This window comes from Aricia agestis, chromosome 17 (assembly GCF_905147365.1).
Source record: "Aricia agestis chromosome 17, ilAriAges1.1, whole genome shotgun sequence".
Lineage (NCBI taxonomy): Eukaryota > Metazoa > Arthropoda > Insecta > Lepidoptera > Lycaenidae > Aricia > Aricia agestis.
In genome coordinates, this window is record NC_056422.1 from 1,921,138 (window position 1) to 1,937,810 (window position 16,673).

A 16,673-nucleotide genomic window follows, 5' to 3' on the forward strand; every position below is an offset into this window, starting at 1 on the left:
AAAATAAAAACGTAGAGGCATAAATTCACTCTTCCTGAAGATATTAAAAAAAAAACATATAAAATAAAGGCTCTATTTTGAAGGAGGAATCAGAGGACTCCGCTACCTCGATTTACTGTCTATCTCTATCTGTCTCTTTCACAATAAACGTGCCGGCGCATGGTAAAGCGTGATGGCAATAGTTTCTTCGTTTAAATTCTACTGCACCCGCGTTCCCTCTTAACTGAACTCAGATTGCCGCAAATAGACCTTAGAAATTCAGATCATCATTTAGATTTTAGATAACACTCTTAATCCAGCCCAGACTAGGTACACCTATTAGCTAAACGGTAATGTCTATTCGCCATTAGCTTCGGCAAAAAATATCTTAATTTCGGTCGAGATCGCTCTCAAGACGGATGGGCGGTCGTTTGTCAGACTAAGACCCAACTTAAGCTTGTGGCTGCGGCTCTTAAACGCTATTTATAAGATTTAGTTGAAGACTTATTTGATGATAGTTCAAACTATGCCTAAATTGTAGCTCTAAAATCCAAAGCATCGCCAAAGCTTTATTTCACTCCTTTTGCATAAAAAGAACTGCAAAACTTGTAAGAACCGTACAGTTTGTGGCGATAGTTGTGGCTTATGCTTATGCGGTCTTTTCCATATATTCTGTTCTATCTATTCTAATTTTATACCTACTTACAAACTACTGGACAGATTTTTATGTAATTTGCCACTGATAAAGAATAAGCCACGGCCCACGGAGAAGGACATAGGCCACTTTTCATGTAGGCAAGTGTACGGTTCCCTCAAAATTCCTTATTTACCCAGTTAGAACGTCGACTAGTCAATAATTATAGTCATTAAAATCGTAATAGTTTTGAAAATTATGATTTCTTGAGCAATGTAAAAAAATAAACATAAAAAACTTGAGAGGTGTGACACCCGAATGGAACGAAGTTATTTCTTATGTTCAAAAAACCTGTAAACATAATACATATACACAATTAAAAAAAAAAATTAAAAAAACGCCATCAACTTATGCCCAGGAATACTAACAACGCGTCGCTGTACTTTATTCTCAAAAACGTTGACGCACAGGAATACTATCAACGACCTCTGCCCCCCCCCCCCCCCCTACCATGCAGGAACTAATAAAAAAGTGTCGTTACAACTTTTTCAGGCTAGCCCAAGGCGCAACGCGCGATAAGGAACTACGTTTCAATATTTTCTCTATGTCGCTATGCAAGTAACAGATGTTACTTGCATAGCGACATAGAGAAAATATTGAAACGTATGTTTAGGTTTTAAAGTAAACACTACCATAAACACAGGCCTGCACTGTATAGAAAGCGAACGGTAAACTTTCACCGAGTCTAGATTTCAGCTCTCACTCCCACACTAATGAATGTAATTAGGTGCGACAAGGACGGATGTACATGCTTGATTTACTCTTAACTCTACCGTTGTTGTCAACATTTGGGTTTTTTGCTGGATGTTAAAACGGAAATAGGTTAATCGATTTTAATTAGGTTTACTATTTTATCAATACCCTGTATATTGGATATTATGTCACCATGTACACCACACAAGTCTTAAAATTTTATGGTTTTTTGATATATTTATAGTGCGGGAACCATGCCTTTTTCCGGAGTAAAAACTAACCTATATCCTTTACCTCGATATTATCTCCATTCTCCATACCAAACTGTATCAAATTTTGAATCGCATTAGAGATTTTAAGTAAAACCGAAAACAGACGTATTAACTATTATGGATTTTTGTTGTAAGAGGATGCTGTATAGAAAGACGCTATCATAATAATTTTCGTAAGGTCATACTTATTAAAGATGGACTGTTCTAATTCTAAACACTTAAAATATCCACTCGTTAATGGAGCTTATTACGGTCATTCGTCACTATTGTGACAGTATACACAACCGTATGTCTCTACACTTATGGCTCAAATTACAATGACAGCCTAGTTGTCTTAGTGTCAATAACATTATTGAGTAGTTTTGTAACGTCTTTCGAATATATTAAGCGAAATGCGACAGTAAAACTAGATTTTGTACAAATGTCAAATTACGTAAAAGGTTGTGCACTCATGTTTTTAATGATTTTTTTTATTTTTAATGTCCTGGGTACAAACATAATAATATAATACGACATCCGATGTCTGCGACGTACATTGGAGGCAAACATAATATTATAAATAATATACTAAAACTTCATGTTTCTCGCAGCTTTTCCGCTTTTCGCGCGGAAACCATTTTATACTTTTCTATAATAATAACTATGCTATGTCTGCCTGCCCGTGTGTCTAAATCTAAACTGTTTTATATCTTAAATACATATACATTTCGAAAACTCTCTATTATAACTCTTAGGACGATCTCATGATTTCAGATGTATGAAGTCATACATTTGTTTATAGGGCCGTAATAGAGATGATGTCAACATTCTTTCTATTGGCGCCTGGCGTATAAACGTTGCTGCTTTAAGGACGCTATCACATTTTTTCACAAATATCAACGATTTTCAGGTACCATTTTAAAGAATTAGGAGTCACACTGCGAGGATATTTTGGTTTCAAATGAAAGATAATATATTCATCTCTACGTCTACACCATAAAAAATTTATAGCCGCATACAGAATTTTCACATGAATACGTTTTAGCCATCACAATAATCGTGAAAAATTAAAAAAAAATAGGGTTTGATTAGGTAAGTACCATTATAGCATAAGTACAAAATTTTTTTGCTTATTTTGTCCCCTGTACGAATAGCTAAATATTTTATATAAAAATAAATAACATTTCCATTTATAAGAAAAAAATAAGAAACTCTCAAATTTCTTCATACATTTTCGCCCTATCAAGAACGCGGCGAGCGTCGTAACCGCCACTGTACAAGGCGCGCTGATATTGAATGTTATTTTAATGTCCTTAACGTCGATATTCGTACTGACCTGCTAATTTTTGTAATAATTTTTGTGATAGCGTCCTTAACTACTAAACTGATTACGCTTTACTGGCAAGTGCACAAACATTGACAAAATAACTTGTTTTCTGCAGTCTGCAGGTAGATAATAATAATAAAACATTATTATAAGAAGCCAACTAATATAATATAATATAATAATCGGTCGCTGAAAAGCATTTGTGTCCTAACCCACAATTTTTTTTGTTAAAATTTTTATGCATTCTTGTCAATCAATCATCTAAAGAAATGTAACTGCATTCATAACTCAATGCGTAAGTTTTGTGGGTTAGTATACGAATGTTTAACAACTTCAAATTAATCTGATATAAGAATTATTCAGCGGTTAAAATTTTAGAGGTTATAATATTATGGCTTAGTGGTTGGTTTTCTAATTGACTAAGCCTAGTTCTATATAAATTCTCATCAGCGATGTCACAGTGCAAAGTATCAGTCAAACGCCATAAATACATAAATAACAGGTAATAGTGGTTAGTGGTTACGGCTCCAGTGGTTAGTGGTTGGGGGGCGGGGGCTTAGTGGTTGGACGAGCGTTAATTCGCCACGTGCTAATGACGGATTTAATTTGAAAATGGAACGCCGTATCGTATTAATTAATATCAGCCAGCGTCATTAATATTATTGGTTTTGCATTTTATATTGGTTACATTATTTTCAATTCTTGCATGGGAAAATTCATAACGTTTGGACATTTCTCCTAGTAACAGCAGTGATATCTCTATGTATAGAAAACAGAGGCACATAATATGAATTCAAAAGTTTCGCTGTGACTTTTTTCCTCTTTGTAGGTTATTAAGTATTGAATATATTTAATAATATAATATTGTTATAAGTAATTCAAAATTACTTGTAACTTTTAATTACTCAAATTATAAGTTATGAATTTTAAATTAACTTACTGGTAAGCAATTCCTTTGTTGTGCTAGTCTATCACGAAAACGTTTCTTGAGATATTATGTCTTTGGCAATTATGCTGAATAATTAAATCGAATGATTGAACCCTGTGGTAGGATCGTAATCGAATTACGACATTTCCGAATTCCGATGTACGGTTTTCACAATTTAGTTTTAATCTCGTTAATGCCATTTCTTAATAAAAGTGAAATCATTTATTTGGTATAGTATAAATAAATAATCGGCCAACTTCGGCACGAAGGGTGCCGTGCCAGCAAAATTAGGCCAAAAATTGTGTTTTTTGTACGGGAGCCCCCCTTAATTTTTTATTTTATTTTAATATTATTATTAAATATTAAAGTACACATATAACTATGGACTTTGAGAAAAAATCAAGTAACTTCCTGTTGCCATTATTTATAGTACCTGGATGACCGAGCTTTGCTCGGTATAGCAAACACTCATTGACTTCGTGTTACTTAATAACACCATCTGCTGGTCGTTAAAATTAGGTGCTAACAAAATAGTATTATTATTCGCCAATAGATGTCAGGAAGAGTCATATTTTTCAGTTTATCGATTATCGATAAAACACGAATAAAAAGACATTTTCTGAAAATGATTCCTAGCTAGATCGATTTATCCTTAAATATTAATTTTGTTTTGTTTTTAGTATTTGTTGTTATACTGGCAACAGATATACATTTACGCGTACCTTGTCGCCAAAAACCTCTAGTGCAGTGGTTCCTAACCTTTTCAAACCCCGGCCCCAATAAAAATATTTACAATACAGGAATTAAAAATAATTTATTAAGTGATTAGTGTGAATTTCGCTTCTCGCTTGGCCGCGATTTTATGAACGCGAGAGATACAGACTACTCTTTTTTATTTTACAGTTTTTTAAATATTTTTTTTCTGCCTATTCATCTATTTTAGGTACCACCTCTGTTACCCCTAAAGAATAGCTGTTTTACCCCCAGGCCCGGAACCACTGCTCTAGTGTATAATATAAACTATTCAGAAGTTATAAGTTATAAACTCGTGATGTATGTTTACCGTAAAAACTGTTTCCGGGTAATTTTATTCGAGGTAGTTTTCCCGGTTTTTGGGCTCGGATGCTCTTTACTTTGGCGGAGTAATGGACCTTAAGTTATTATGCGTGTGACTTATTTCGTGTCATTTATATTTCTCTTTGAATGTCCAACAAGGATGTTTTGGTGCGTGAATATTAGAAGTGTCGCTTTTAATGTCAGACGACCTCTGTGGCTCAATTGGTTGAGTGTGTGGCAGCTCAAGCCGGGGGACGCGGGTTCGAATCCCGCCGACGGAACAAAAAGTTTTCAAGAATACTTTTTGTTCCGTAGGCGGGATTCGAACCCGCGACCCCCGGCTTGAGCTGCCACACATATTAAATATATTTCCGTTGTCTGCTGCCTGTAACACAAATCCTTCAGGTACTTAGCACGGGGCCAGACTGACGTGGTGTGAAGCGTTCATAGATATTAAAAAAAATGTGTCACTCATGAGACGGTTGTTTCGCGTCTATGCCCGTGATGTTATCCACCAAAAATATCTTGCACTAGATCAGTCTTTCCCAAAGTGGGCGGTAACGCCCCCTTGTGGGCACTGAAGATCTAAAGGGGGCGCTGTGTGTCCCAGAAAAAAAAATAAGGGCGTTGTGTAGAGGCTTGAGGGTGATTTATTTCATCTGGATACATTTCAGATTGAAACAATGGGGGCGCTAAAACATAATTTTTCTCAAAGTGGGCAGTAGTCAAAATAAGTTTGGGAACTAGAACTAGATGACGCCCGCGACTCCGTTGCGCCAAAACTAGTTTATCGTGCGGAAACCGGACATTTTTCCGGGATAACAAGACGTATCCTATGTCCTTTCGCGGAACTCAAAGTTGCCATGCCACAGCAAAATCGGTGCTGCGGTTCGGGCGTGAAGAGGTAACAGACGGACACACTTTCGCATTTATAATATTAAGTATGGATGAAAAATTTAATAAAAACCTTCCAATTTTTGCATACTGCATGTTTTGAGTAACTTTGTTGCGTCGAAATTCGTTTATTTGCAACTAAAAGCTTTCCGGTTTAAAAACTACCGTGTTTTTCCGAAATTCAAAGTTTTTTTGTACCAATTTTTAACAAATTCAGTTTAGCGGCTCACGCGCGAAGACTGAAGAGGAGAAATAAGCTTGGGGGAAAAATAAGCTGACTGACCATAGGTCGCTTCTATATAAATGTACCATATTCTTACTTACCTTACTTACATACTTAGCGTAAATTTGTTTAAACTATCATTGTTATTTTCCACCTTTTTGGTAAAAGGTGGTCCCGTGCGAGTTTCTTACGCCGCGCCGCGCCGGTTCTTCTCGGCGGGGTAGTTCCCGAACCGGTGGTAGGCCTCATGTAGACACGACGTTCTAAAAGTGTTAACTTTGTTAATATATTTGGAAATAAATATTTTTGATTTGATTTGGTAATGTTACTTTGCATACCCTCTTTAACGAAACATACGTACTGCATTCAGCCAAGTGTGACCGGTCTTTAAACTCGACCTAGAGGCGTCCTTGTTTATAAACAAACGAAATTACCATCATTATTGGACCAGTAATTAGTTACGGCAGAAGGCCGCGCGGAAAATCGCATAAGTGCGCTAATATTTTGCATATGCTTAGCTAGTATTAGCGATTTGTTAGAGTTTATATGTTATGAATTCTGTTTGTGTGTCTGTCCTCCCAAATATCTCTTCCCGCTGAAACCATTATGCTAAACCGATTTTGCTTAAATTTGGTGTGGACATACTTTGATTTCCGGGGAAGGAGTTGCGGGCGTCAACTAGTCTAAATGTAATAATTATATGACTCAAAGGTGACTGACTGACTGACCTAGTGATCTATCAGCGCACAGCTTAAACCACTGGACGGATCGGGCTGAAATTTGGAATGCAGGTAGATGTTATGACGTAGGCACTTGCTAAGAAAATATTTTAATCAATTATACCCACGAGGGGTTTAAAACAGGGATGAAAGTCTGTATGAAACCTTGTCAATTTTAAACCGTTCGGGCTGAGACTTTAATAATAGTAATATCTATGGACGCTTCACACCACGTCAGTCTGGCCCCGTGCTAAGTACCTAAGGGACTTGTGTTACAGGTACCAGACAATGGAAATATATTTAATACTTTATACTATACATATATTTAAGATTTTTATTATATCATACATATATTTAATACACATCCAGACCCGGGAACATTGAAAACTTTTTGTTCCGTCGGCGGGATTCGAACCCGCGACCCCCGGCTTGAGCTACCGACGCGCTCACCACTGAGCCACAGAGGTCGTCAGCTTTGCATGCATACAGTAAAGCTACTATGGATGTAGGCATGTTTTTGATAAATTTCTCCCTTAAGGGAATAAAATAGGGGATGAAAGGTTGTATATAATAATACTTTTTAACGCGAGCGAAGCCGTGGGCAAAAGCTAGTGTTGTATAAGTTGTATAAAAATAGTCGAGCTAAAGCTAACTTTTCGAGCGATAGCTTTTCCCCGAGCTATCCCGCCTCTGAAAGGGACTTCCCCGTTCTATTATATCTTTATATACCGAGCTTGTCGAGTTGTAGCAAATTGTAAGGCCAATGAGGTCTGAATTGGTTGGAAAAATGTTGGCATTTCAACTTTAGATTAATACAGTGTATTTTTTCTTCGATATCTAATTGGATAAACAAGAAGAGCTCTTTCAAGAGTAGATAAATAAAAATATATTTTAATTTCAACTCAACAGTATTAATAAATCAGAAAATATAAAATTTGACACTTGAGATTATTCAAATCAAAATATACTTAGTTGCGAAATCTGACTCGTCTGCAACATTGTTGCTCTCTTATTTTCCGGAACTCATCCAATTTCATCATGGATGCTACTCGAGGTATACTCCTCTATCGACATCACATTTGTCAGCTTACTACTTGTAACGTTTGTGGCGCTAATATTGAACAAACAGGCCAAATCCCCTTGCTTCGACCGCAGTCAGGTAATTTTACTAACATAATTTCGAATATCCCGCCTCAAATGTTTAGGACAGTAAAGTCCTAAACATTTCAAGACAGTTGTTTTAGCCTAAACTTTAGGCCTTAAATAGTCGCAATTTAGACAGTCTAGTTTACTTGAGAACTAGTGAATCCAGACTTAGTATTAGGTAGTCAAAGTAAATCACAGGGTATTACTACCCCCGCCAGGTGTAAGGCCGTGTGTCCACATCCACCGTCACCGGCACGTCACCGACAAAAATTCAAATAAAATTCCACTTTGTGATCAAGGCTATAAGGTTTCATTTTACTCTACGCCACTACAAAGCAGCGGCTGCATAGCTAGACCAATGTCGGTAGTAAATTTGACGACCTCTGTGGCTCACTTAGCCCACCAACTGAGCCACAGAGGTCGTCAAATTTACTACTATTGCTAGCTCAAGCCGGGGGTGGCGGGTCCGAATCCCACCGACGAAACAAAAAGTTTCCAAAGTTCCTGGGTCATGGATGTGTATTAAATATGTGTATTGCGTATGATATAATAAAATTCTTAAATACTTATTTATATATTATATAGTATAAAAGTATTAAATATATTTCCGTTGTCTGGTACCCGTAACACAAGTCCTTCAGGTACTTACCACGGGGCGAGACTGACGCGGACGTGGTGTGAAGCGTCCATAGTTAAAAAAAACGAAAGGCTTTAGCCTTGTTATAGCCTAGGTCATAAAGTGCTATCTTATTTGAATTTTTGGCGGTAACGTCCCGGTGACGAAGGCGGCTTTATAACTGTGATTTACTCAGATTGTGCTTATAGTATGGATTCACTAGTTCTTATGTAAACTAGAGGTTTCTATATACCTACAGCCTACAGGTAAGCCGTCGACTTATCGGCATAATTATTATGCCTCATACTAAAATCCGTTGCGTGACATGCGTCCGATGCGTGCTATGACGATGAGTGGAAGCTCACTTGAGCGGCCCTAGGGCATAGAGTCTAGACGATCAATTTTATTGTGCAATATAACATATTGTGCAATATTATTGACCGTGTAGGGTTGATATTAAACGCCTCCGCTTTTCTAACTTATTGTCAAATTAATTGTTTAATAAGTATATAGTTCAATGATATTGCACAATAAAATCTGTCTTCCACTTAATGTGGCAGTTTTTGTCGGTGACGTCTCGGTGACGGTGGCGATGAACAAACGGCCGCGGGGAATTTCCGTTTTAGAATCGACCCGGCTCGCCGGTGCGGTCGGTAATTTCATCACGGACTCGATGGCGGAGATAGACCTCCCGAACGGATTAACCGCGGATCGCATACAAAGTGGAAAAATGCTTTAAGTTAATTGATAAATTCTTTTTTTTAATGAAATTGAATGATAAAATTGGTAATCCATGTTTGATCTGTGCCTCCATTTTATTTATTTTTGTACATGAATATAGCTTCCAATTAATACCTAAGCTTTCAAGTCCGGATGCTTTCAAACAGCCAAGCACTATTTTCACATACGTCTAACTATATGAACCAAAAGCAACGCGTCTGACGAGGCTTTGTAATATGTTATGTAACATTAATTTAACTTGCATTTGAACTTAATGGAATCTGTATTATTATTTGGATAGAAATAAAAATTTGGAGTTACTGCTGTCAAATTTCTCCTGCATTTTTCTATTCAATTCGCATTTATTAATAATAATTTCAAAATTTTGGTTTTAATTTGTGTTTTAAAAAATAATCCTTTCTTTTTGCAATTAGATTTGCATAAATATTAAAATCACAATGCTGTTTTGAATCGCATCCTCCAAAAGAATAAGGACGAGCCGTTTTTAATTAGCCAGATGTTATCAAAAATTTTGTTTTGCTGTTTCGACTCACGTCATGGGTCACGATTAGGAATTTAGAACCTTGTTTTTAAGAGTTAGGGTTTAAAATTCAGTGTAGCTCAAGCAATCTCCACGCCTGAATAATGCCCAGTTTCCCATAAAGAATGCATTACCATACATCGTAACAGGCTGTTAGGTTCATGAAATATGCCGCCAAGACCGAGTCGCTCGCACCAACGTGAACATGGAATGCAGTGATGGAATTGGAATACTTTCAAGCTGGTCAAGATGATCGTCATGTCGAATATGTTCCGCGGGAACCCACTACACACCGACCTCCAGAAGAGTCTGAACACCAAAAACTCGCTGAGGATAGACAGAAGTGACGTCACGATCGGTGACAAAAGACTGTCGAGCAGCCTCGATAACGTGATAAGGGACAAAGTGATACGCAGTGCCAAAGGTCTACTAGAAACTAATTTAGACGATCTATTCAGTGATGAGGAACCAAAGAATCTGGGTGTGAGTGAGCCCACCTTGAGGGATGGAAGCAAGTGTGGCTCGCTCACATCGGACGCCAGTTGTGATACAGATAGCGATTGTATAGATGATGCGTCGAGAGAGCAGCGGAAGTGTATGGGGGCAAGAAGGTTTGGACACATATTGAGGAGGGTGCTGTCTAGAAACGGTGAGTTTTAGGGTTGTCAGTTTGAGATGATTTGGATATAACATTTTGGATTTAGTTCACCGTCTAGTTTTCCTGTTTATAGCGCGCGCCCAGATCGAAAAACACGCAACTTCGGAACTTTAACTTTCGGTATTCTTAGAAAATGTCCACATCATCACACCCATTTCCAATTGAGAAAATATGGAAGCCTTAACTCGAATTTTTGATCACATTAAGCAGGGACGATCTTTTAAGAAAATGTAACTTTTCGCGAAATAAAAAAACAAATCGCAGCCGGTTTCCACGCGAAAAGATGGGAGGCGGCGAATTGAGATGGCGCCGGTCATTTATTTGTTTCCAATTGTTACAAATTGCTCCCCCCCCCGCGCTCTAACCCTCCCCCCTCCATACCCCCTCGCCCTGATTGTGATCGCGAGATCCCGTTCTGTCTTTTGTTCGGCGATATTATCTCCATTGTCTGGTGCGTCGGTGTATAACGCGCAGTTATGTCTTACGTGGGGTGTGTTCTGAAATTCTAACAGTGGAGGGTAAACCAATTTGGAGATATTGGATTGGTTGGCGTTATATGATACTGCCCATCTATGTATGTAGCGTTTCGGAAATTTTAACACGCAACAGTAAAATAAGATATAAATTTCCTTATATTATTAAAGATGTAAATGACAAAGTACTATTTTTTTTATGTGATAAGGGGGCAAATGAGCAAACGGGTCACCTGATGGAAAGCAACTTCCGTCGCCCATGGACACTCGCAACATCAGAAGAGCTACAGGTGCGTTGCCGGCCTTTTAAGAGGGAATAGGGTAATAGGGGAGGGTAGGGAAGGGAATAGGGCAGGGGATTGGGCCTCCGGTAAACTCATTCACTCGGCGAAACACAGTGCAAGCGTTGTTTCACGCCGGTTTTCTGTGAGAACGTGGTATTTCTCCGGTCGAGCCGGCCCATTCGTGCCGAAGCATGGCTCCTCCCACGTATAAATAAAAATGAATTCTGTACTTTGTTAGTTTCTTTAAATCTTCTGTTTGAACATAAGCCAAAAATCCTGTTTCCGACGGTATATAATATAGTAATTACTCGAGTGAACTTTTTTTAATAGATATATTATGTTAGTTCTATGTATTTTGGTCGAGCTATGTCAAGCATATCAGATAGATCACGAGATTCGTGACTAAAGTCTTAACACAACCCGACCAAATAACGTAGGTTATTTGCATGAATCAATTACCTCGATGACAGACGACAGTTGTTGAGGTGTAACAGCGACAAAAAATAAACAGTTACAGGAGATAATTTCACCGAGTACAGTTTTAACAATACACCATGCAATTTAGCAGCAAAAAAACTACGGTTGTTTCAATTTGCTCTAGCGGTGAAGGTATATTTAATTTACTATCAAATTATGATTTTAGTGTGAAATGAATGATTAAGTGTTAGTATAAGCGTGAATTATTTTTTTCGTTAATATCTAACGAAATTAGTTACGGTGAAAAGAAATTGAAGTACACCAAAAGCAATCAAATTAAATCATAAATTACATAAACGTGTCCTCAGAATAAAAACTTATCAATTGTCTATTTAAAAAGTATTTTATAACTTATTAGATATAGAGATTAAGGAAAATAGCGAATAAACGATCCATTATAAAAATATATAATATGTGTCACTGTCACACACACACACACACACACACACACACGCACACATACACAAATCACAACCGCTGAATCGATTTCAATTTTTACTCTGGAGGAGAGTCAGGGATACCGGTTACCTGATAGTGATAATATCATACGACAGTGTTTTAATAAAATATACGACTACTTTGCGATAAATGAACTTCTGCGCAAATAAAGTTACGTACAACATCTAGTATTTAATAAACAGCTAAAAAATAGAAGTTATAATAATCTTTACTCGTTGCCCTGATAACGCTTATCTCCTGCATTATAACCCTAGCGGGCCGAATACAATTTTCACCAGCGTCTATTTTCATCCCTTTATTTTTTCATTAGCACCAAAGCAAAAAATTAACACGTATAAAAACGGTTAATTCAATTTCGCGTAACAAAACCGACCTGCGCGTTAAATATTAATGTTACAAAGGTCAAAAAAACCTTTCTCAGTGCTTTTTACATGCCGTTCTTTTTTTTACCCCGACAGGACCTTTATGTCAGGGACATAAGGATCACTTTGATCCGAGGTGATCTGATCTGAACAGGGTAGATGACAAACAATTCGAAAATATGCGGGTAGATGTAAATATGTAAATTATTTATCAAACCGAGGTCACATTTTCGTTTTGATTACTATCAAGTTTACGCCCTTTTGTAGAGAATTTCTGATGTTTTATGTGCCCATCTCTCCGTTGGATTCTGATGTGTATAACCATCTTTGCCACCATAATTACGAAGGTGCAGTATGCCCAATTTATTTCGATCATGCACAAGCACTTACCTGACCAAAGATAATGTAAAATATTTAATAGTATTTTATTTAAAAAATATAAAACCGACTTCAAATTATTGTACGTAATTAAGAATAAAAATTCCCTATCTCAAAAAATACTGAACCGATTTTGATGAAACTTTCAGTATTCCCTAAGTTGAACAATACCTAGTACAGCAAAAAAGAATCACTTCAATAGGACTTGTAGTTCCGGAGATATGCGTGCACAAACATAAAAACATACATACATACATATTATACAGGGTGTAACAAAAATAAGTGATAATACTTTAGGGTGTGTACGTGTTCCTTGTAGAGAGTTCACTGTGAAAGTAGCAGCGCTGAAAGACCAAAATTTTTTTTCACTTTTGTATGGGGAAACTCGTGACGCTCGGGCCCTTGCCCGTACAAAAGCGAAAAAAAAAGTTCGTCTTTCAGAGCTGCTACTTTCACAGTGAACTCTCTATAAGGAACACGTACACACCCTAAAGTATTATCACTTATTTTTGTTACACACTGTATATACACTTTTGAAGCACATTTGTTCAGAAGCTGCTATAGATTAACATATACAAAAACTGGACAGCAGAAATATAATTATTAGGAACAACATTTAGACGTTTGCATTGTTGATTGAACCAAACATTTTGAGCGGCTACACGATGTAATTTTGTTAGCTTAGTTCTAGAAATATTACATACATACGCGTCGAATTGATAACCTCCTTTTTTTGAAGTCGGTTAAAAAGTCACCGTATCAGAGTTGTACGAATATCAATAATTACATTGATTAAATGGAGATTTTGACATTAACCGTCATACATTTCGTATCAAATTCTTTATTCAATTACAGTTAAGCTACGAATAATAAATTAAAAACTAAGGAAAAGTAACTCCGTCAAAAAACATGCTCTACAATACTTGTCAAAAATGTGTACCTTAGGTTACACATTTCAATACATTTATTTAGGTGGCCTTGAGCGGTATTAGGCCGACGTTACATGACAGTTCGAAAGGAACAAAACGGTAATAGTATGGGAGTTACGTTTCCTTAGTTTTTATTATTCGTAGCAGTTAAGTGATTAATATTCGTCTCTGAGCGCGGCAGTTGCCACATTTATAAATTCGCTGTTGAAATTATTGAAGTTGTTTGTTGACTACCCAGGTCCCAGCGGGGCTAAAATGGTCGTTTTGGAGAATCATATTTATTTGAATAATAATATGATTCATTTAAATCGCAAAATGGTCACTCTGCTTGCAATTCATGTCCAGTAATTTTACTAATTTGACATTCGTCAGTTTGACAGTTTTGACAATTAATTTGCAGAATTGACTGAGAGGGATTGCTAAATGTAACCATTTTAGCCCCGCAGTTCATTTGACTACAGAAACACTTACCAAAGACAAACCAATCGCACGTATAAGCGTATCTACTGTATAAATCACAGTATCTACAACGGTTAGAGCTTCCGATACGCCAATAACGATATCGCTCAGCGGAACGGCAATCACTGCTTATCTGCGATATAGCTAGCAATTGAGGTTCTTGGTTTGGATAGACAAAGCTTGCTGATCATTTGGCGATATTTTGGAGTGAAAATTTATTTTGTGCTCTTCTTTTGGGGCGGGTAAAAATTTGCGTCAACACGTGACTGGATCAAAAATTTCGAAGATGGAGAGGAGATCTCCTACTCGACGACGTAGGCCGTAGAGGAATTCATACTACCCTCTCTTTCTAACGGACGACGGCTGTTTCGTTTCCTCTTCTGCCGGAACTCTAGGAGTAAAACACTTTGTTTATCTATTAAAACTCAAACATTTGATAAGCACATCTTTCTATCACAGATAGGCTGAATAAAAGTGAGGCTAAATCAGCAGCGAATATGTCATAGTTTTAAATTCGTAGGTAACAATTTAACAACCCTAGCGACGATTTTCGTCATATCACGTCAAATTTAAAAATTTCAACATCAGTTCTAAGACGGCATACTCTATAATTCTGTCTACTCTGATCCGACTAAACGACATGGGTCTGTCAACTGCCTATGAATTTCCTCGATGGTACATTCGCTTCCCCATTTTAATCATTGCCACTCAATTTGGACACGCAGTGCGCTACAATTTTCTGAGTAAACAGAAAGTGTCACGGCGATCGCGGGTTACCGTGTCACGCCCGTGACGCGTGACGCCGCGCCCGCGACACGGTCCATCGACGACGCATCCGCTACACGGGTTTCACAATCTGCTGGAAAAGCTATTACTCATTACTTTTGTCTCTATGGTTTGAGTGTTCTTAGGCCGGTATAAATAGTCAGTACTCAAGATTCATCTCGGTCTCAAGACACGGTTCAGGCTCTGTGATTGGTTGGTTGTCAAAATTTGGACCAATCGTAGAGCCAAACCGCGTCTCGAGACCGAGATGCATCTTGAGTACTGACTATTTATACCGGCCTTAATGTATGAAATTCTCGAGTCACAGTGTTTGTGTGCGAACTCCTCAGAAACGGCTCAACCGATTTTAATGAGATTTTGTATCTGTATTGTACATTCGTTAGGCCTAAGAATAGGTTTTTATCTACTTTTTATGTTGGTGCTAGAAATAATTTATCTGGCAAAACAACGTTTGATGGGTCAGCTAGTTTTTATGAAATAAGGGGCAAACGAACAAACGTGTTACCTGATGGAAAGCAACTACTATCGCCTACGGACACTCGCAACATTAGAATAGATGCAGGTTTCCGGCCTTTTAAGAGACAATACGCTCTCTTCTTGAAGGTTTGCAGGTTGTATTGGTCCGGAAATACAGTTCGTTCCAGAGTTTTACAGTGCGCGGTAGATACAGTGAATTCGTATTGTGCTCCGTACTCTCGTCTCGTACACATAATGATATGGTTTGCCAGACTTGGAGCGTCCGTGGCCTAATGGGTAGACCTTCGGTTCGCACTCCTAGAGAGTGCAGGTTCTAACCCGGGTGGAGGCGTGTACCTATGAGACATTTTCTGATCTCAACTACATAATACGGACGCTCGTACGGTGAAGGAAAACATCGTGAGGAAACCCGCACACAGTTGGTCCCAGACGTATTGACTAGTTCTTTCCTCTGGACTAGGCCGACTATGATGCGAGAATGCCGTATGCGTTTGGGCAACCATACGGACATTTAAAAATCTTGTCCTAGGCACTACAGTATTTGAGGAGTGGTTACTTCGCTTTGAAAAATACTGTATAAATCATCCACAACGGATGTAAAGGCCCAGTTTTTTGCCAGACTTGGATAATAATAGTTACTTTTTGAAGTAGAAAACGTGTGTTAATATACTCGTGTATACCATGCCACGGTAAACTTGTAACTTTTGGGTGGATCTTTCCACACAAGTTTTTAAACCTATACTGTTTGAACAGGATGTCCCCTTGGAATTAGTTGATTCCATTAGCCAAGACCTGAAAGAGGAATGCAGCTAGCCTAGCTAATAGATACACAGCAGCGGTACTCAACCTTTTTTTATACGGGCCAAAACACTTTTAGTCTTAATATTGCGGGCCGCAACCATTACAGTTATTTAGGGTTAAAAAAACGTTATTCAAAATTAGCAACAGGCTTACAAATATTTTTAACTAAACGCGGACCATTGTTGAACTCCGGCTGGCCGCATGTTCAGTGTAGATGCTATACAGCAGGGATCGGCAAGTAATTTTTGGTGGGGTCCGCATACTGTGGGAAAATTTTACGAGGTCCAGAAAAAAACACTTGTCCTTGTAGCTTAAAAATATTATAATTTAAAGTATACGTATA

The 16,673-nt window shown here is 37.8% G+C and overlaps 1 protein-coding gene across 3 annotated transcripts in view; it reads left to right on the plus strand.

Annotated features, from left to right (window-relative positions):
• LOC121735320 (atypical protein kinase C) overlaps nt 1-16,673 on the plus strand; it is a 227,865-nt gene that overhangs the window by 21,010 nt on the left and 190,182 nt on the right. Inside the window, exons 1-2 of one of the 3 annotated variants that reach the window (XM_042126105.1) lie at nt 7,875-7,923; nt 10,028-10,436. The exons of 1 other annotated variant lie outside the window; for it this stretch is intronic. In XM_042126105.1, the coding sequence (XP_041982039.1) occupies nt 10,037-10,436 (400 nt within the window). In that variant the 5' untranslated portion in view covers nt 7,875-7,923; nt 10,028-10,036. Of the gene's footprint in view, nt 1-7,874; nt 7,924-10,027; nt 10,437-16,673 lie in introns of those variants that run through there. One more of the 3 variants, XM_042126104.1, reaches the window with a different exon arrangement.